The sequence below is a fragment of the Dendropsophus ebraccatus genome, chromosome 4 (assembly GCF_027789765.1).
Source record: "Dendropsophus ebraccatus isolate aDenEbr1 chromosome 4, aDenEbr1.pat, whole genome shotgun sequence".
Classification (NCBI taxonomy): domain Eukaryota; kingdom Metazoa; phylum Chordata; class Amphibia; order Anura; family Hylidae; genus Dendropsophus; species Dendropsophus ebraccatus.
In genome coordinates, this window is record NC_091457.1 from 161,523,030 (window position 1) to 161,544,287 (window position 21,258).

Consider the following 21,258-nt stretch of genomic DNA (forward strand, 5'->3'; position numbering starts at 1 on the left):
GGTAACGGCCGCGTTGGACGTCCGGGTCACGTGGTGCGCGTTGTGAGGTGGGGCGGAGCCGCACGGATAGAGATAGAGAGAGAGAGAGACAGGAGCGGCGGTGTGAACGTGCGCTTACCGAGGAGGACATGCCGGGGAGGATGAGAGGAGGCGCCCGGGAGAGATGATGAAGCGGCTGGTGATGATAGGCTGCCTCCTGCTCTGCTGCTTCCTATGGTGAGAGACTGGCAGGTGCCGGGGGCAATGCGGCTCCGTGGACGGGAAAAACTACAACTCCCAGCATGCCCTGACAGCCGTAGGCTGTCAGGGCATGCTGGGAGTTGTAGTTCCCCCCCCCCCCCCCCCCCCCCCCCCCACAGCTGAAGGTATACAGGTGGGGAACCCCTTATGTGTGAGTATATAGGCAATGACAGCTGTCATATATACCTGTGTGTGTGTGTATGTATATATATATATATTTGTTTATTGTCTCCGAATATCTTCTGGGCCCCTGGTTACCCTATAGGGCCCCGCAGCGACATGGTGGCGAATATGATCGTATTGAGATGTAGTGCGGATTTGTGTGATGCCGTCCCCCAGTTTTCTTACTACTTATTGTCAAGATATATATATATATATATATATATATATATATATATATATATATATATATATAATTTTTTTTTGTGTTTCTGGTTATTTAGTCTTTTTTTTGTTACTATATTTAAGAATTTTTGACAGTGAGACAAGCGGGGTGTGAGGTATAGAGAGAGATATTGGGGGGCATGGCGGCCGTCGGGGTTGGTTGGGTCACAGATCTGTGGTGGAGCTGTGCTGGGTCGGTTCTGACTGGATGTGATGGCGCTGGTGTGAACAGAGGACTATTCATGGTGGTGGGGAGGACTGTATGAGGTCATGTGACTGGTGTCAATTTGTACGAGGATGTGTAAATGCATGTGCGTGGTATACGGGGATGTATAGATGAGCGCATGTGGTATACGGGGATGTATAGATGAGCGCATGTGGTATACGGGGATGTATAGATGAGCGCATGTGGTATACGGGGATGTATAGATGAGCGCACGTGGTATACGGGGATGTATAGATGAGCGCACGTGGTATACGGGGATGTATAGATGGGCGCACGTGGTATACGGGGATATATAGATGAGCGCATGTGGTATACGGGGATGTATAGATGGGCGCACGTGGTATACGGGGATGTATAGATGGGCGCACGTGGTATACGGGGATGTATAGATGGGCGCACGTGGTATACGGGGATGTATAGATGGGCGCACGTGGTATATGGGGATGTATAGATGGGCGCACGTGGTATACGGGGATGTATAGATGGGCGCACGTGGTATACGGGGATGTATAGATGGGCGCACGTGGTATATGGGGATGTATAGATGGGCGCACGTGGTATACGGGGATGTATAGATGGGCGCACGTGGTATACGGGGATGTATAGATGGGCGCACGTGGTATACGGGGATGTATAGATGGGCGCACGTGGTATACGGGGATGTATAGATGGGCGCACGTGGTATACGGGGATGTATAGATGGGCGCACGTGGTATACGGGGATGTATAGATGGGCGCACGTGGTATACGGGGATGTATAGATGGGCGCACGTGGTATACGGGGATGTATAGATGGGCGCACGTGGTATACGGGGATGTATAGATGGGCGCACGTGGTATACGGGGATGTGTAGACAGAGGAGTGTACGTAGTATAGAGGCACACTTGGATGTGAGTGTACATGGTATATATGGTTGAGTAGATGAGTATACAGGGGGGTATAGAGGAGTGCGTGTGGTATATGTTGATATATAGATGACTGCACGTGGTATACGGGACATGTAGATGAGCGCACGTGGTATATATGGACTTGTGGGTAGTTGAGTGTATATATGGATGTGTAGATAAGTGTACAAGGTATACAGGGATATATAGATGAGCGCACATGGTATGCCGTATATGGATTTATAGATGAATGTACGTGGTATATAGGGTCTTATATGTAAGCTTACATAAGTCCTATAGATAAGTGAGTATGGGGATGCATGGTATATAGGGAGAGCTGGAGGTGTGTAGTCTATAGATAGGTGAGTATGGGGATGCACGGTATATAGGGAGAGCTGGAGGTGTGTAGTCTATAGATAGGTGAGTATGGGGATGTATGGTATATAGGGAGAGCTGGAGGTGTGTAGTCTATAGATACTGGTTATCCTGTAGGTATCGGTCACTGCTCTGTGACTATCGGGGGTGCCCCTCTCTCACTTCTCTGCTCATATTCCTCTTGAATTATTATTATTTCCCCCTGTAAGTTTATGTCCGGTCCTCGGCGGGTTTCTCTGCTGCTGCCGTCTATGTATTGTGATTCTGGGGGTTCGGCTGCAGCCATCATTGTATAGGATATAAGGGTGTAAGTCTTGGCCTCCATTCACACCGTCAGTTCTAGTGAAGCCCATAGTGGGTGATAGGCTGGCTGCTGTGCGGCACACCCTCACCCCGGCCTGGACCAAACGCTGACCCTCGCACTTCACTCATTTAAAGAAAAAAATGCATAAAAATACCCTAAAGAGAGCGACTATAGCCTGTAGGGAGCCGGCCGTGTCCTATAGGATGGATGTATATGGAGACGAGCGGATATAATATCATCATCGTGGGTCTGAATGATAATGTACAGTACAGATCCAGCTCGCTGCTCTCGGGAAGCTGATCCTCCAGGAGGCTGTCTGTCTGTCTCTCTCTCTGTCTGTCTCTCTCTCTCCCTCCCTCTCTATCTCTCATTACACAATGCTTTCCTTCCAGCATGTGTCAGACTTTGGCCGTGTGAGTCTCTCCTCCTGCAGGTATGATGGAGGGCTGAGCTATTCCTGTAATGCTCCCCGGGTGGATGAGTAATGTGCGGCGCTGCCTGTGCGGCTGTCAGATACTTCTCATGCCTCCCTGCTGATGCCGCTCTCATATCTGCTGGGTGTAATAGCGTCGTATATACCGGGCACGGCTGCTGCACATATATCGTGTGGGTAAAAACTTTCTGTGTTCTCCTTAAAGTGAAACAATTTGTGACGTGTCCCGATCCCTGTGATCAGGGGGGTCCAGGTGCTGAGACGGAGGGGCGCTGCACACAGGTGACCGCTTACTACTCACTGCGCTCTCAGGACCTGGATCCAAACTTACAGCGTTACCGCGCACCTGTATGATCTCACCCCGTTACCGATGAGGCGCATGCACTGTGCATCAATTACTATAGTATATGTGGGCTATCGCTGTGTGTAATGTTATATATACACACAGTATATGACTATAGCAGTAGAGATGTATGGTGGCCTACAGTGGAGATAGTATACAGCGTATCATCATGGGATCGTGGTGATCGTGCCCACAGCAAGCCCTGGAGTCACCATAACCAATGTGCAGCACAGAGCCGGGCGAGATAGGGAACACACTCCTGTATTATAGTGGTGTCACCCAGTAAGGATTAGGACACGTACAGGTAGGTGTATGTAGATATAAGGACGGTTGTATACGGGGGACAGTTGTATATGGGGACTGTTGCTTCTCTTTAGTGTCTCTTTTCTCCTTCATCCCCGATAGTGTTTTTGGTGCGTCATTGATTTGCACGCTACAGGACGTCGTAAAATTGGCATTTACGGCTCTTTCTATGTGATGCTCGCTCCTCACGTGTTCACTGGGTGTTATAGCATAATCAGACAGCGGTATGTATGTATGTATGTATGTGTATATATATATATATATATATATATATATATATATATATATATATATATATATATATATATATATATATATATATATATATATATATATATATATATATATATATTTTACACGCACACACACACACAGAGTACGGGCCTGACCAGGTTTGTTTGGATTCTGTGATGTAAATTATGTAAGAACTATTTGGCATGCAGGACCTTCAGTCACTATTGTAGTCCATGTAGTAGTAACGCTTCTTTAAGGCTGTGGTCACACTGTTGTGCCATAGGTTGGGGTTGTATATCGGCAGTATCCCCAGTGTATTAGGCTGTATAGATATATGGCGGTGTACGCTGGCCACTGCAAAGAGAGATTATAATAATAATTCTATACTGTATATTCATATTGTGCGTTTCTCTGAGGAGTCACTGGACGAGACTGGCAATGGCACAGAGCTGGGCGAGATGAGCTGTGGGGGTGACACCTGGGGCCAGATGCCCTATGGTGGCGACACACCGGCCCTGATACATGTAGGTATATGGTATATTCTGGATTAGTACTGGACCATTGAAGAGGAGAGCTGTATGGCCCTGTATAGCTGTGTGCCCGCCTATATGGGAGATGAATGGAGATCATAGCGGCAGATGTCTTGTGGTCTTCACCATAAAGGGGGGGGGGGGGGGCGGAAGTGTTCTAGATCAGAGTGACAGGTTTCATGTACATTGAATGCAGAGAGAAGGTTCCGGGTCTCCTGTTGGTCAGAGATGACAGAGACTACGGAGATGTTAGCGTCCGGATCCTGTCACGTCACTGTGGATTAGGCCAGGGAGAGTCCTCTTATCCTGGAGATGACGGATGAGGCATTAATACACAATGTGATATATAGGTCAGTGATTACACATAATGCGGGAGGTGAACGGTCTCATCCAGATACGCGGACGCTGTGTAATACGGCCGCCAGGTATGCGGACGCTGTGTAATACGGCCGCCAAGTATGCGGACACTGTGTAATACAGCCGCCAGGTACGCGGACACTGTGTAATACAGCCGCCAGGTACGCGGACACTGTGTAATACGGCCATCAGGTACGCGGACGCTGTGTAATACGGCCATCAGGTACGCGGACGCTGTGTAATACGGCCATCAGGTACGCGGACGCTGTGTAATACGGCCATCAGGTACGCGGACGCTGTGTAATACGGCCGCCAGGTATGCGGACGCTGTGTAATACGGCCGCCAAGTATGCGGACACTGTGTAATACAGCCGCCAGGTACGCGGACACTGTGTAATACGGCCATCAGGTACGCGGACACTGTGTAATACGGCCATCAGGTACGCGGACGCTGTGTAATACGGCCATCAGGTACGCGGACGCTGTGTAATACGGCCATCAGGTACGCGGACGCTGTGTAATACGGCCGCCAGGTATGCGGACGCTGTGTAATACGGCCGCCAAGTATGCGGACGCTGTGTAATACGGCCGCCAAGTATGCGGACGCTGTGTAATACGGCCGCCAGGTACGCGGACGCTGTGTAATACGGCCGCCCGCCATCACTATTATTACATATCAGGCTCAATGGCTACAAGTATTCTTGTCTTTTATACCTGGTGTCATTCTGCTCTTCATCCTGTTGTTGCAGCGATTGACAGAAGTGGCCAGAGAGTGAGGTGCTTAAAGGGGTAGTTCACCCCCCCCCCCACACACACACACACATTTTTCTTTTTAAATCAACTGGTCCCAGAAAGTGCCAGAGATGTGTGATTTACTTCTATTAAAAATCTCCAGTCTTCCAGTCATCAGCTGCTGTATGTCCTGCAGGAAGTGGTGTATTCTTTCCAGTCTGACACTGTGCTCTCTGCTGCCCCTCTGTCCATGTCAGGAACTGTCCACAGTAGAGAGCACTGTGTCAGACTAAAAAGAATACACCATTTCCTGCAGAACATACAGCAGCTGATAAGTACTGGAATAACAATTTTTTTTTTTAATAGGAATTAATTAATTTGAAAGATTTTTTTTTTTTTTTGTGACCAACCCCTTAAAGTGCTCACTTCTCCCTACTGATTCTAGTGGTTGAGCCCCTTTCAAATAAAGATATTTGGTGATATATATATATATATATATATATATATATATATATATATATATATATATATATATATCTTTCTTTTTATAAGGACACTTTAAAGGTCTTTTGAGGAAATTAAATTTATTATTTTTTTTCCTTTGGCTGGCTGCCAACCCCGGTAATAATAGAATTCTGTCCGCACGTTGTGTAACCCTTCATTGTCGCCTCATTTCCTGTTGTAATTGTCACCTCTGATCAGGATAAGTTCTGCCCCGCAGCGGCCCGCGAGGTGGTGGAACCAGAATTTCTGGTTAAATTTAGGACTAGATATGAAATCAATCAGGAGAACAAGTTTTCTTAAAGGAATTATCCCAAGATTATAATTATCACAGAGTGTCTGATAAGTGGCGGTCCGGTCACTGGGAGCCATGGTGGTGGAGTGAAAGTGATACTACTCCAATTTCTAAGAGGGACACTTAAAGGGGTTATCCAGGATTATAAAAAACACAGCTACTTTCTTGCTAGACAGCGCCGCCCCTGTCCTCAGGTTGTGTGCTGTATTACAATTCCATTCACTTCGAACAGAGTTGCAATAATACACCTAAACTGAGGTGCTGTTACTGGAAGGAAGCGGACATGTTTTTCGAAGCCTGGAAAACCCCTTTAAAAGTTTAAACAACTTATGTGTTGGTGCCTCTCCTGTCCTCAGGTTGGGTGTGGGGGGTTTTGCATCTCATGGAAATGAATGGAGCTGAATTGTAATACCACTCACAACCCAAAGACTGGTGGCGCAGTTTTCCCTTTTTCACGAAAGTAGCTGCGCTTAAAGAGGCAATAATATCCCGAGAGGACGTCGGTATTTTATTTCCTGAGTTGTGATATAATACAATCCATAAATCCTCCGATCTGAGCCGAGCTGAATGGCGGCATCTGTTCTCGCTGCCCGGTGACGTACGTTTGCTTAGAGGCTGCTGGAGGGGAGATGAGGGTTTATGATCACAGGCGGCCATTCAGAGCTTCACCTCAAGAAAACCTGAGGTGCTGAGTCAGCGAATATTATAGGAAAACAACTCTGCGAGTACAGGTCCTGTCTAGTCCTCCCCCACCAGGGGTCTTGTTCTCAACCCCCTCTCCCCTCCGCCACCAGGGGGTCCCATCCCATCCCCCCCACCACCAGGGGGTCCCGTCCTCTCGTAGAATGGTCGCGCCCTCCTCATGGGATCAGCGTCTAGTCGCCCGTATCTCAAAGGATCAACAGGAATCCATCTTTAAGTATAACCAAAGGCAAATAACAAACCCCTCACACTTACTCACCCGGCGTATTGTAATAGATAAAATAAATCATGTTCCTCCATTGTAATCCGGCCGCATTGTACATAATGAAAGATCAATATTTGCAGATAGAAGAGCTCGCCAAAAAGCATCACTTCCAAAGTAATCACAGCGAGGAACCTGTTACATCTGATGGGCCCCGGTCACATGACGATGGTGCCAACCGTGGCATATATGTGCGGGCAGTCTGCCATGATGGGACACTGACGTGTATGTGTAAGGACGCCATCGGCCGCAATGACTTTAAAGGGCTGAATATTAATATCCGGTTTCCCACTTTTCCTGATGTTCAAATAAAACAAAACCTATTAAAATATGGTGATATTCATGGTGCACAGTGAACGGCGCAAAGGAAAAAAAAATACTAAACGATGGCAAGATGGCTGCCCCCCATGACCTGTGATGTCACCAACTCTTTCTTCTAGTGGTGACCTGTATACCTAAATGATGGGCTAAGTGGTTGTGATTCCGGTATCTTGGAGTCAGTGATGTCACAGGTCATGTGATGTGTTGGCAGAGCTTGGGGAGAGGGAGCATTTTTGGATGTGTAAGTGTATATACCGTTGCTCTGCAACCTGTACAGCTGTCGGGGCATACTGGGAGTTGTGGTTTTGCAACAGCTGGAGAGCAACTGTTTATATTCGAGCAGTGGTGTATATTATCTAGCAGCACAGTGAGGGAGCAGTGCAGTTTAGTCCTGGTTGCCCTGCGCCGTTTAATTCTGCTTGCTCCGCGCCGTTTACTTCTGTTTGGTCCCAGTTGCTCTGTGAGGTTTGGTCCAGTTTGCTCTGCGCAGTTTGATCCCAGTTGCTCTGCATTGCTCTGTGCAGTTTGATCCAGTTGCTCTGCATTGCTCTGTGCAGTTTGATCCCAGTTGCTCTGCATTGCTCTGTGCAGTTTGATCCCAGTTGCTCTGCATTGCTCTGTGCAGTTTGATCCCAGTTGCTCTGCATTGCTCTGTGCAGTTTGATCCCAGTTGCTCTGCATTGCTCTGTGCAGTTTGATCCCAGTTGCTCTGCATTGCTCTGTGCAGTTTGATCCCAGTTGCTCTGCATTGCTCTGTGCAGTTTGATCCCAGTTGCTCTGCATTGCTCTGTGCAGTTTGATCCCAGTTGCTCTGCATTGCTCTGTGCAGTTTGATCCCAGTTGCTCTGCATTGCTCTGTGCAGTTTGATCCCAGTTGCTCTGCATTGCTCTGTGCGGTTTGATCCCAGTTGCTCTGCATTGCTCTGTGCGGTTTGATCCCAGTTGCTCTGCATTGCTCCTGTGAGGTTTGGTCCCGGTTGCTCTGCATAGCTCTGTGCCGTTAGGCCCCGGCTGCTCCTCGCTGCTCTGTGCCGTTAGGCCCCGGCGGCTCCTCGCTGCTCTGTGCCGTTAGGCCCCGGCGGCTCCTCGCTGCTCTGTGCCGTTAGGCCCCGGCCGCTCCGCGCTGCTCTGTGCCGTTAGGCCCCGGCTGCTCCGCGCTGCTCTGTGCCGTTAGGCCCCGGCTGCTCCTCGCTGCTCTGTGCCGTTAGGCCCCGGCTGCTCCTCGCTGCTCTGCGCCGTTAGGTCCCGGCTGCTCCTCGCTGCTCTGTGCCGTTAGGCCCCGGCTGCTCCTCGCTGCTCTGTGCCGTTAGGCCCCGGCTGCTCCTCGCTGCTCTGTGCCGTTAGGCCCCGGCTGCTCCTCGCTGCTCTGTGCCGTTAGGCCCCGGCTGCTCCTCGCTGCTCTGTGCCGTTAGGCCCCGGCTGCTCCTCGCTGCTCTGTGCCGTTAGGCCCCGGCTGCTCCTCGCTGCTCTGTGCCGTTAGGCCCCGGCTGCTCCTCGCTGCTCTGTGCCGTTAGGCCCCGGCTGCTCCTCGCTGCTCTGTGCCGTTAGGCCCCGGCTGCTCCTCGCTGCTCTGTGCCGTTAGGCCCCGGCTGCTCCTCGCTGCTCTGTGCCGTTAGGCCCCGGCTGCTCCTCGCTGCTCTGTGCCGTTAGGCCCCGGCTGCTCCTCGCTGCTCTGTGCATTAGCTGCAGGTGATCTCCATTAATGACTGCTTCTTGTCACATTGTGATGGTCCCAGTATGTCGCCAACCCTTCCCAGTCAGACCAGTAAAGATGTTTGCTCTGTAATATTGCTGCCTGGACGCATTGTGAGAACTTCACCTTCTGGATGTTTCTACTTGTCTTGTATATAAATGTCGGCTAGGCCGTGACTATTAGATTGCCGGTGAGCTGTATGCCGTCCTTGGTGCTCCCATGCAGGCTGCACCTTCTATAATGCACCAGGTGCAGAGCAGCGATGCAGGTAATGCAGCTTTGTCCTTTGACATCACATGCTATGTAACCAGCCTGAAACCAGTGTGTGGATGAGCGCCACAGCCCCCTGGTCTAACAGCTGAGAGGTGGACCCCCTCTGAAATGTTAGCCATGGCCTCTCCTGATGTGTATGTACCTCAGAGCAGCGCTCTCCTCAGCACTCCTGCTATGTGCTGCTATTTACAGCCTACATCCCAAAGAACAGAAATTGTTTCCATTATATTCCGGTACGTGGGGTGTAGAGTGTCTGCGGACGGGAACGCCGGCAAATAGTTCAGATGGCAAAAATTTTAACCCTTTAGCAGTGTGAAGAACCCTTGGCTATTAATGGTAGAGACCTAATGAATGATACTGCTTATACACCTCCTCTGCCTGGATGAGGTCGGATCATCACTTATTAGTAATATCCACTCACCTTCTCTCCACCCCTGCACAGGGACTACTTCACAGGTCACAGAGCATGCCCACAACACCCTGCTATAGACGTCACATGATGTCACAGCTTTTCTTTTCTTCACAGAGGTCACAGAGCATGCCCACAATACTGCCTCATGGAAGTAAGTCTTCTCTAGATTACATGCTTCTGTGGTCAATGGGGCAGCTGTAAAGCATCTCTCTAAATGCTGTTAAAGGAGTACTCCAGCCAAAAGTTAAATAGATTTGTAATTCACTTCTATTTCAACACCTCTAGTCTTCCTGTTATCAGCTGCTGTATGTCCTGCAGGAAGTGGTGTGTTCTCTCCAGTCTGACACAGTGCTCTCTGCTGCCACCTCTGTCCATGTCAGGAACTGTCCAGAGCAGGAGAGTTTTTCTATGGGGATTTGTTGCAGCTCTGGACAGTTCCTGACATGGACAGAGGTGGCAGCAGAGAGCACTGTGTCAGACTGGAGAGAATACACCACTTCCTGTAGGACATACAGCAGCTGATAAGTACTGGAAGACAAGAGATTTTTTTGAATGGAAGTAAATTACAGATCTATTACAGATCTATATAACTTTCTGAAACCAGTGGATTTGAAAAAAAAAGATTTTTGCCGGGGTTCCCCTTTAAAAGCAGCTCAGACAAGATGGTAATGCTAGGGAGAGAATGATGGTGGGACATGAACCTGCCTAATCCTTATGTCCTTAGCTGCCGGAGGAGTGTGTGTGGGCGGGGGGCTGCCAGTGTCTTCCATCCATCTCTCTATATAACTAGAGATGAGCAAACCTGGAGCATGCTGGAGTCCATCCGAACCCGATCGTTCGGCATTTGATTAGCGGTGGCTGCTGAAGTTGGATAAAGCCCTAAGGCTATGTGGAAATCATGGATATAGTCATTGGCTGTATCCATGTTTTCCAGACAACCTTAGAGCTTTATCCAACTTCAGCAGCCCCAGCTAATCAAATGCTGAACGATCGGGTTCGGAGGGATTCGAACCCGAACCTGGTTCGCTCATCTCTATATATAACACATGGATGCTTGGCTGAGGTGAGTGTGCATATGTGAAGCTGTCAGCTGAAGGGGTGTTTGGCCGCAGCTGTGTGTGGTTCAGGGGTAGGTGTAGATTTGGCTGCTGCCCTACAGGGGCCGCTCTATCAGAGACTCCATGTATATCTATTATAGGAGACCCCCTCAGATCCCGCCTGTGCTGCAGTCAGTCTGCCTGTCCTTCGGCTTCACTGTCCCAAGTCATAGAGCCGCGAGCTGTCACAGCACATTACCCTGTCGGCCGCCATTGTCTGACCTTAGCCGGAGCATAATAGCCACAAGGATACAATGGGACCAGTGACAGCGCCGCATCACCCAATCCAGCCGGGGATTAGTCGTGTCTGCAGAGACCTCCGCCATGGATTGTGCTGAGCTCATGGGTTCTGCCGGTGACTGGGCAGTAATGTGTGGAGGGTCGCCAGGATGGGGGGGGGTGCACCCTGGCAGTAATGTGTGGAGGGTCGCCAGGATGGGGGGGTGCACCCTGGCAGTAATGTCTGGAGGGTCGCCAGGATGGGGGGGTGCACCCTGGCAGTAATGTCTGGAGGGTCGCCAGGATGGGGGGGTGCACCCTGGCAGTAATGTGTGGAGGGTTGCCAGGATGGGGGGGTGCACCCTGGCAGTAATATGTGGAGGGTCGCCAGGATGGGGGGGTGCACCCTGGCAGTAATGTGTTGAGGGTTGCCAGGATGGGGGAGGCAGCAGTAATGTGTAGAATGTGTGGAGGGTTATCAGAGAACTGGTCATTAAGAGAGACTGAGATTTCTCCTCTTTTCAAATCCATTCCTGGCTTTGGCTTCAAAAAAACAGTCAGATAATTTGTCTTTGTTAAAGTACCCATAGAGTAGTAAAGAAGCAGTGAATCATTGACCTCCTACGATCTCAGGGGTCCCAGCAGTTGAGTCCTACAAGTATATAGTAAGCTGAGGTGGGAATCCCCCTTTATAGCTCCCGGAGCCCATCTGGCGGTGTTTGGGTCCGGCATGTAAGGGTTTTGGCACTGCTGCTACTGTTATTTTCAGTTCCATGTTTCTATAATAGAACTGAAAGCTGGAAATATTAGCACAGGTGTGATGGGGGGGGGGACCACTCCCTGATGATACTACAACCCCCTATCATACACCGCACGGCCTACAGCTGTGCTCCCTGATCCCACAGCAGAACTATAACTCCCATCATGCACGGACAGCTGAAAGTGTCAGAGAATGATGGAAGGTGGAGTTATGCAACAGTCAGAGAGCCGCAGGTCGGGGAGCCCAGCTATGGGGGGGATTCACATCTGGTGTAATGAAGGGTTAATAAGCGTCTTCTGCCCCTGTAGTGTGACGCCTAGTACAATGAAGGGTTAATAAGCGTCTTCTGCCCCTGTAGTGTGTGACGTCTGGTACAATGAGGGGTTAATAAGCATCTTCTGCCCCTCTGGTGTAACGTCTGGTACAATGAAGGGTTAATAAGCGTCTTCTGCCCCTGTGGCGTGACGTCTGGTACAATGAAGGGTTAATAAGCGTCTTCTGCCCCTGTAGTGTGACGTCTGGTACAATGAAGGGTTAATAAGCGTCTTCTACCCCTGTGGTGTGACGTCTGGTACAATGAAGGGTTAATAAGCGTCTTCTGCCCCTGTGGTGTGACGCCTGGTACAATGAAGGGTTAATAAGCGTCTTCTGCCCCTGTGGTGTGACGCCCTGGTACAATGAAGGGTTAATAAGCGTCTTCTGCCCCTGTGGTGTGACGTCTGGTACAATGAAGGGTTAATAAGCGTCTTCTGCCCCTGTGGTGTGACGCCTGGTACAATGAAGGGTTAATAAGCGTCTTCTGCCCCTGTAGTGTGACGCCTGGTACAATGAAGGGTTAATAAGCGTCTTCTGCCCCTGTAGTGTGACGTCTGGTACAATGAAGGGTTAATAAGCGTCTTCTGCCCCTGTAGTGTGACGTCTGGTACAATGAAGGGTTAATAAGCGTCTTCTGCCCCTGTAGTGTGACGTCTGGTACAATGAAGGGTTAATAAGCGTCTTCTGCCCCTGTAGTGTGACGTCTGGTACAATGAAGGGTTAATAAGCGTCTTCCTCCCCCGACGGCTTTCTCTTGAAACGTTACTGAACGTACTGGCGGTCTCGGTCTCGTCCCCTCAGGCTTCCAGTCAGTGACTGTTGTGTGTCCAGAGTCTCCTCATACAGTGGCTGCGGCTTCTCCAGTAGAGGACGCAGTGTCATGGCGGAGCTGCGGAGGGCGCTGTTCTGTGTTCTTTATTGTTAGTGTTATGGGGGCTCCTGAGGTTATGTACATGATGGGTAACATCAATCCCACCTTGTATATAGATGGGGGCTGGCTCCATGTCCGCCTGCTGGTATTAGACGCGGTGCCAGGGCATTATCCTAATGTGATCATCATCTGTTATATACACAGACTCCGGCCTCCTCTATTATAGAGGCCACACTGGCCGTCACCATCACTTCAGTATACTTTATATATATATATATATATATATATATATATATATATATATATATATATATATATATATATATATATAATCAAACATGGTGTAAAGTAAAACTGGCCCAGTTGCCCCTAGCAACCAATCAGATTCCACCCTTCATTTTCCAAAGAGTCTGTGAGGAATGAAAGGTGGAATCTGATTGGTTGCTAGGGGCGACTGAGCCAGTTTACAGCATGTTTGATAAATCTCCCCTATGTTCCCCTAGCGTATTTCTAGTATGTAATGTACGTTGTTTTATGTGATGATTTCTGTTGTGGGGAATAAAGGGACATTGACCATTATTCCTCATAGACGAGACAGAGGATAACTAAATAACGGTAGGCAGCCATCCAAACCCTTAAAGGGTTTGTTCACCTTTTTTTTTTTTTTCCTTTTAAATCAACTGCTGCCAGAGACTTGTAATTTACTTCTATTTAAAAATCTCTAGTCTTCCAGTACTTATCAGCTGCTGTACGTCCTGCAGGAAGTGGAACTTCCAGTAGTTGTGGTTGGTAAATCTACAGTAACATAATTTAAACACGCCTGGATATACATACATCTATCCTAAGATAATAAGAATGAAAATACTAAAAGGGCAGACTAGATGGACCCAGTGGTCTTTTTCTGCCAATCTTCTATGTTTCTAAGTGGTGTATTCTCTCCAGTCTGACACAGTGCTCTTTGCTGCCACCTCTGTCCATGTCAGGAACTGTCCTGAGCAGCAGCAAATCTCCATAGAAAACCTCTCCTGCTCTGGACAGTTCCTGACATGAACAGAGGTGGCAGCAGAGAGCACTGTGTCAGACTGGAGAGAATACACCACTTCCTGCAGGACATACAGCAGCTGATAAGTACTTTAGCTGTCCAGGCATGATGGGAGATGCAACAGCTGGAGGGCCAAAGCTTCCCCCATCCCTGCTATACACCAAATGGGGGCAGCCCCCTGGAGATCACTGCTTCCTATTGGTCTCAGTGATCGGTGAGGGGCTCGGCACCCAGACCCGCAGTCATCCATCCTGCCACACATCTACCCCATACTACGGGCACCGATCCTCCCTGGTTATCACGCACTCAGCAGATGTATAGGAGAAGGCCGTATGTCGGGGGTTTTGTCTGTCGGCCGCAGCGGATATTGATGGGTCATCCGGGAATCCTGGAGAATTACAGAGAGATTTTCTGGAAATTCCACAGAAATCGCCCCCCTTCCCTGTATTAGAGGATTCTAGGACCCTCATCTTTTATTCAGAGTAGTTACAAAGAGTGTCTCCTGCTCTAGAGGACCCGACCTGTCCTGTATCCTGTGACTGTACAGCACCACCACAGGGGGAGGTGAGTACTACACGGCACACATGTCCTATGTGATCATCTTATTGGCCCTCCCCCTCTGCTGTGACCGGTCGGGTGACCCCTTTAATAATCATCCTGTTAATGTGATTGATGCAGGTGGCCGCTTAGTTTTGAATGTTTTTATGCATTTTTCTCCCCGTTTGCACGATGAATATTGATGCACGGCCAATCAGTGATCTGTTCCCGTTCGGGGATGCGGCGGTGACCTTTATCCTGTAAGCTCAGCCAGTTCTCATGTTGTAAAATGTCAATCCCAGCTAATCCGGGTGACCTCGGCATCCTCAGGTGAGCGCCCCCCCCCCGGGGGGCGGAGCAGCCGTCACCTTTCTCATCACTGCTTAATGTCAATGAGAGGAACCGGAATTTTATTAAGTTTGGCTTAAAATAAGAATTTATGTAGTCGTGTTTTCTTACAACCTCCACGTTGTACAGGAGTGCGGTGCAGCATCCATATCGGCCTGCGGGATTCATATAGACCAGGGGGGTCACACCTCTAGCTGGTGCAGAACTACAAGTCCCATCATGCCAGGACAGACAAAGCTTTAGCCGTCCATGCACGATGGGAACTGTAGTTTTACAACAGCCGGACGGCAGCAGGTTTGACACCTGTGATATAGATTCTAACAACGGGACTATGGTGTGCTCCAGAGCAGTCTATTGCAGGACTACAACTCCCATCATGCACTGACAGCAGCAACTGCAACAACATGTCACAGAACTACAATTCCCATGAGGCTTTAACTGAAGGTAAACATCTTAGATGCATCACTGATGGGAGTTGTAGTTTTGCAACGGCTTGCAGAGCCACAGGTTTTGGGGGAGGGGGCGCTGTCACTGCTTTCAGTGCATGATGGGAGTTGTAGTTTTGCACTGGTTCCGAGTGTTGCTGCTGTCGATGCATGATGGGAGTTGTAGTTTTGCACTGGTTGTGAGCATTGCCGCTGTCAGTGCATTATGGGAGTTGTAGTTTTACAGGAGCTGCATGATGGAAACAACTCGGAAGTCAGTGATTGTGGTTCACTACTGAGAGGTTATAATGGGAGTTGTAGTCCTCGGGTTGTGGTCACTGGTCTGGAGGTTGTTGTCTTATAGGGATATTTTGCTGCTGCAGAGTCTCTGTACTGTAGCGCTATACAGCGGTACCATGTGGCGGTATGTTGTGTTCCTGCAGCTCAGTGGTGCTAGATGACTCCTGGTACTGGAAAAGTGCAGTCAGGACTGTTGTGGATATTGAGCGCAGTGCGGAGACGTTGTGTTCTGTTTTGCCACAATGTGTGAATGCAGCCTTACAGACGGCGCAGTTCTCTAGTGCAACAATATCATACAGAATGGATGTGCTGTATTTTTCCTCTTCCTCGTGGCGTCCCGTCAGCTATATATAGCCGGTGTAGTGGCTGCGCTGTGAGGTGTTGCGGGGCGCAGAGCTTCCATATCGTACGTTCAGGCTCCGCTCACATCTGTTCTGCCATCTGGTTCCCTCAGATCCTTTCATACTCTGAATACATTGACAGAAGCTGATGGTAGGGGCTGTATACATACGGATACTGTGTAATGTGCGTGACATCTGGCCTTGGCGCAATCCTGGAGGATTTCAGCTCTGAAGGCTGCAAGTTGTTATACAAGCAAAGTTCTTTATGTCACTTTATTTTTTATTGTATTAGTGTTGTCGATTTCTTTATAGACAATGAACCTCATAGTCACGGGTCACACTTCTGATTGGACGGACCCCCTTGTTTCTTTGTTCCAGCAACGGCGCCTCACCTCTCCTCAGTTTGTATATAGTATTGCAGCTCAGCTCTATTGAAGCGAATGGAGCTGAGTTGTAATACCACGTACAACCTGAGGACAGAGGTGACGCTGTTTTTTTGGAAGAAAGCAGCTATGGTTTTTTAACCTTTTTATAGGGGTACTCTAACAAAATAAAATCTCCAGTCTTCCAGTACTTATCTGCTGTATGTCCTGCAGGAAGTGGTGTATTCTGACACAGTGCTCTCTGCTGCCACCTCTGTCCATGTCAGGAACTGTCCAGAGCAGCAGCAAATCCCCATAGAAAACCTCTCCTGCTCTGGACAGTTCCTGACATGGACAGAGGTGGCAGCAGAGAGCACTGTATCACACTGGAGAGAATACACCACTTCCTGTAGGACATACAGCAGCTGATAAGTACTGGAAGACTGAAGATTTTTTAACAGAAGTAAATTGCAAATCTTTATAACCTTCTGAAACCAACTGATTTGGAAGAAAAAATATTTTCGCTGGAGTGCCCCTTTAATTCATTAATTTCTTTGTTTCCTCTCCTGTCTTATAAGTTCTTTTCCTCTAGGTCCCGCTGTGTTGCCGGTGTCTTCACTGGTATATATGATGTATATTGGTCGTACTGTTGCTTAGCCTCGTTTTTTTTTCTTCCTTTCAGGCTTCCATCTCGTCACGTTTTTTGCACCCAGGACCCCGTTCTTCCCGCAGAACAAGTTGCCGAAAATATCGAAGGTAAAATAAGTGAAGATGAGTCTGCGAAGAAAGAGGTAAGCGGAGGTGATATGGAGATCCATTATAGTACATGTCGGGTGGTGGTGAAGCTGTCTGTTGTTAGGAGTCTTCACTCAGGCTTCAGCAGTCCAGGCATGATGGGGGTTGTAGTCTTGTAACAGCTGGAGGGCCACAGGTACTACTTGGGGTACTACCATTCCTTCCTCTAGCAGTCGGACCTTCGACAATCTTCAAGATATCGCTTATCTCCTATAGATGGGGGGATACACTTTGATCTTGGTATAACCCCTTTAACTATGCGGACCAAAGCAGTGCCTGGAGTTATATGGGCTTCAGTCTCTGCAGAAAGTCTCCATGTTACCCTGGTGTGAAGCGTTGTCCGGGGTCGAGCAGCAGATCACACAGGACCGGTCACTGCTTCAGCCCCGGGATATAGCGTTGGACTGTAAACAGATAGTGAATGTCATCCTGACCCTGACATGGCAGAGCTGGCAGTGTTGACTGACCTGTATGTGAACATGAAGCCGTCCTGTCCTGGCTGTGTTGTAATACAGGAGTGTGGAATTCTCCATGAGGCTCCAAGGCAGGGGGGGCTGTGGAGACACGACCGGCCCGGGGGGGGGGGGGGTTCTCAGGGGTTTAGCTGTTTGGTTTGTAAATTACTGTGACCGATGCGGCTGTGGATAATTACATGGAGAGAAAAGGTCGTCCTGCCGGATTGTGCATCGGTCTGTAATACATTGTACTGGTCTCCATACCCTGACTGATGGGGCTGGAGATAATAACATGGAGAGAAGAAGTCGTCCTGCTGGATTGTGCACCTGTCACCGGACTGTAATACATTATACTGGGCTCCATGTGACCGATGGGGCTGGAGATAATAACATGGAGAGAAGAGGTTGTACTGCTGGATTGTGTACCTGTCACCGGACTGTAATACATTATACTGGGCTCCATACTGTGACCGATGGGGCTGGAGATAACATGGAGAGAAGAGGTCGTCCTGCCGGATTGTGCACCAGTCTGTAATACATCATACTGGACTCCATATTGTGACCGATGGGGCTGAGGATAACAGAGAGAAGAGGTCGTCCTGCCGGATTGTGCACCAGTCTGTAATACATCACACTGGTCTCTATAATGTGACGGATGGGGCTGGACGTAATAACATGAAGAGAAGAGGTCGTCCTGCCGGATTGTGCACCCGTCACCGGACTGTAATACATCATACTGGTCTCCATACTGTGACCGATGGGGCTGGAGATAACATTGAGAGAAGAGGTCGTCCTGCCGGATTGTGCACCAGTCTGTAATACATCACACTGGTCTCTATAATGTGACGGAAGGGGCTGGACGTAATAACATGGAGAGAAGAGGTCGTCCTGCCGGATTGTGCACCCGTCACCGGACTGTAATACATCATACTGGTCTCCATACTGTGACCGATGGGCTGGAGATAATAACAGAGAAGAGGTCGTCCTGCCGGATTGTGCATCGGTCATCGGACTGTAATACATCATACTGGTCTCCATACTGTGACTGTGTGCAAACATGTCCGTACAGCGCGGATCTTTACCCCCTGTTTACTCTTTATGGCAGGAACGCTGATCCGCTCCCAGCAATACACATACATGTGTGTACACAGATATCCTGCTGAGTTGTTTCATAACTTTCTTTGACGGTCCCAGTTACCTGAATGGAAACAACATTGTGCACATGACCTGTCACTAATCTGCAGCGCGTGACTGACGTTGCACGTTTATCATCTCCACGATCCTTTTTCCATGCTGCGCATTAACTCAGAGCTCGTTGGTAATCTATCATTAGGCCCTGGTGAAGCTTGTGAATTTTTTGCCTAACAAAAAACGTTGTTAAAAAAATGACACGAGGGTTGGAGTGGAGTACTGCTGCGGCAGTGGGGTTTTTTTGCGCAAAAACAAAAAAAATCCCCATAATCTGGCTAATAAAGTAGATACCATGAAGCCACACCCCCCTCCGAGCAAAAAAAAATAGCGCAAACGCCTTGATAAATGGGGCTTAAAATCTTACACTGTGTGCAAAAACACTAAACTTAGACAAAATAATGGCGCAAAGGGAATGATGATGTGCTCCTAAATTTATTTATTTTTTTTAATCAAGAAGTAGTTCACCCCCAGATGCTCTTCTTTAAAATCAACTGGTGAAAGAGATTTCTAATATACTTCAATTAAAAAAAAAATCTCAAGTTTTCCAGTACTTATCAGATGCTTTATGTCCTGCAGGAAGTGGTGTATTCTCTCCAGTCTGACACAGTGCTCTCTGCTGCCACCTCTGTCCATGTCAGGAACTGTCCAGAGCAGCAGCAAATCCCCATAGAAAACCTCTCCTGCTTTCCAGACTGGAGAGTATACACCACTTCCTGCAGGACATACAGCAGCTGATAAGTACTGGAAGACTGGAGATTTTTTTTTTTTTTTAAGAAGTAAATTACAAATCTATGGCACTTTCTGAAAGAAGATTTGAAAGAATTTTATATTTGCTGAACTACCCTTTTAAGGGGAAATATGTATTGAATGGTTTTTAAAACTTCACTAATGCTCTTGTGCTTTGTGATACAGGAGGAAAAGGAGCCAGAAAAGATTATAGAAGCGGTGAAGTCTGCGTCACCGAGTCCAGCGGCAGAAGATGTCACATTAGACTGTGCTCAGGATGAGAAGGTAATTTGGGGCGAAGACTATAGATAGATAGATAGATAGATAGATAGATAGATAGAGATTGACCAGCCGGGCCTGGACTGAATGCCTGGTTGGGTCACTGGGCCTTGTGGCTGTATTACAAATGCAGGGAAGATTACATAACCTACATTACACCAGTGTGGATCCAGGTTGTGTATGTTATATCACTTATTGCATTCGGTAGAAACCTGGAAGAGGGTTACACTATTAGACCTAGGCCGCTATCTGTGGGATTGTGCATGTGATGGGCCGGACCCCTCCGTCATGTAACTCACACACGGACGGCTCCTCGTGTCATCCTTCATTTTCCATTTCCTCCTAGGACGTCTCTATATATATCTGTGTATTTTTATCCCTGGTAATGTGACAATTGATGTTGTGCAGGGTAAAAAAGCGGAGCAGGTGCTGGACGCCCCCCTCGGCGACATTGACACTAACAGCGCAGAGAAAGCAGCGGCGGCCATGAGCCTGGCCACAAGTGGAGAAAACATTTCCAGTTCATCTACCTCAGAGATCCCTGCGGAGCCGCTCCCTGAGTAAGCTATGTTTTATATATACACAATGGTGTATACCATGTTACCGCTACTACCGCCAGTTATTGGCGCGGGTCTCCGTACTCAGACCCGCACTGATGAAACTTTTCACATAGAAATATTAAAATATATTAGATATTAGCACTGTCTTCTGATCTCGTATCACCAGGATATACCATAACGTCATGTTAGTGGAGGCCCAGATTTATAGAAATTGGTGTAATAGACTCACAATGACCAATGGCAGCCTGGCATTCAGCTCTGGCACAATGAAAGCTGACATGTGACTGGTTGCTGAGGGTAGTTTATATCAATTTCCCCTTCTACACAGTTTAATCTGGGCCACTTGTTTCAACATCTCCATGTGTCTCCATGGTAACAGACAACACAACACACAGTATGTAGTCTGATCCTCCTTTCATGCTCTGTTCTATACTATTACCAAGCGATGGTAGTGTATATTCAGTATGTTACAAGTGGTAGAAGACTGATGGGTGAGCGGGTGACTGAAGGGCCAGACTGTTACCATGGAGACACATAGCTTTGTATAGGAGCTGCTGCTGGTAGTGGGAGATGGCGCTTGTGATCTCTATGGCACCTTCCTTCCCTTCTCCAGTGCACCATTTTTCAGAAATTTACTACAATATACAAGAGAGAGCTTGGTGTTGTGGGAGTGTGCTGGTACCAATACATCCCCTGTCAGTGGCCGCTGTAACTCCGTATTCCTAGGCCTCAATAACCAGGCTCACAGATCTCAGACTTGCCATGCTACTCTACCGAAGGTGCTACTTCACAAGATTAAATGTGATTGAGTTAAATCTGTGCAGAGGAGG

General features: G+C 48.4%; 1 protein-coding gene across 5 annotated transcripts in view; it reads left to right on the forward strand.

Annotated features, from left to right (window-relative positions):
• The window catches only part of SUCO (SUN domain containing ossification factor), a 62,874-nt gene continuing 41,616 nt past the window's right edge, over positions 1–21,258 (forward strand). For all 5 annotated transcript variants that reach the window (XM_069967615.1, XM_069967617.1, XM_069967616.1 and 2 more), the window contains exons 1-4: positions 1–216; positions 17,105–17,213; positions 19,776–19,874; positions 20,277–20,428. In XM_069967615.1, coding sequence (XP_069823716.1) covers positions 164–216; positions 17,105–17,213; positions 19,776–19,874; positions 20,277–20,428 — 413 coding nt within the window. In that variant the 5' untranslated portion in view covers positions 1–163. The remainder of the gene's footprint in view (positions 217–17,104; positions 17,214–19,775; positions 19,875–20,276; positions 20,429–21,258) is intronic.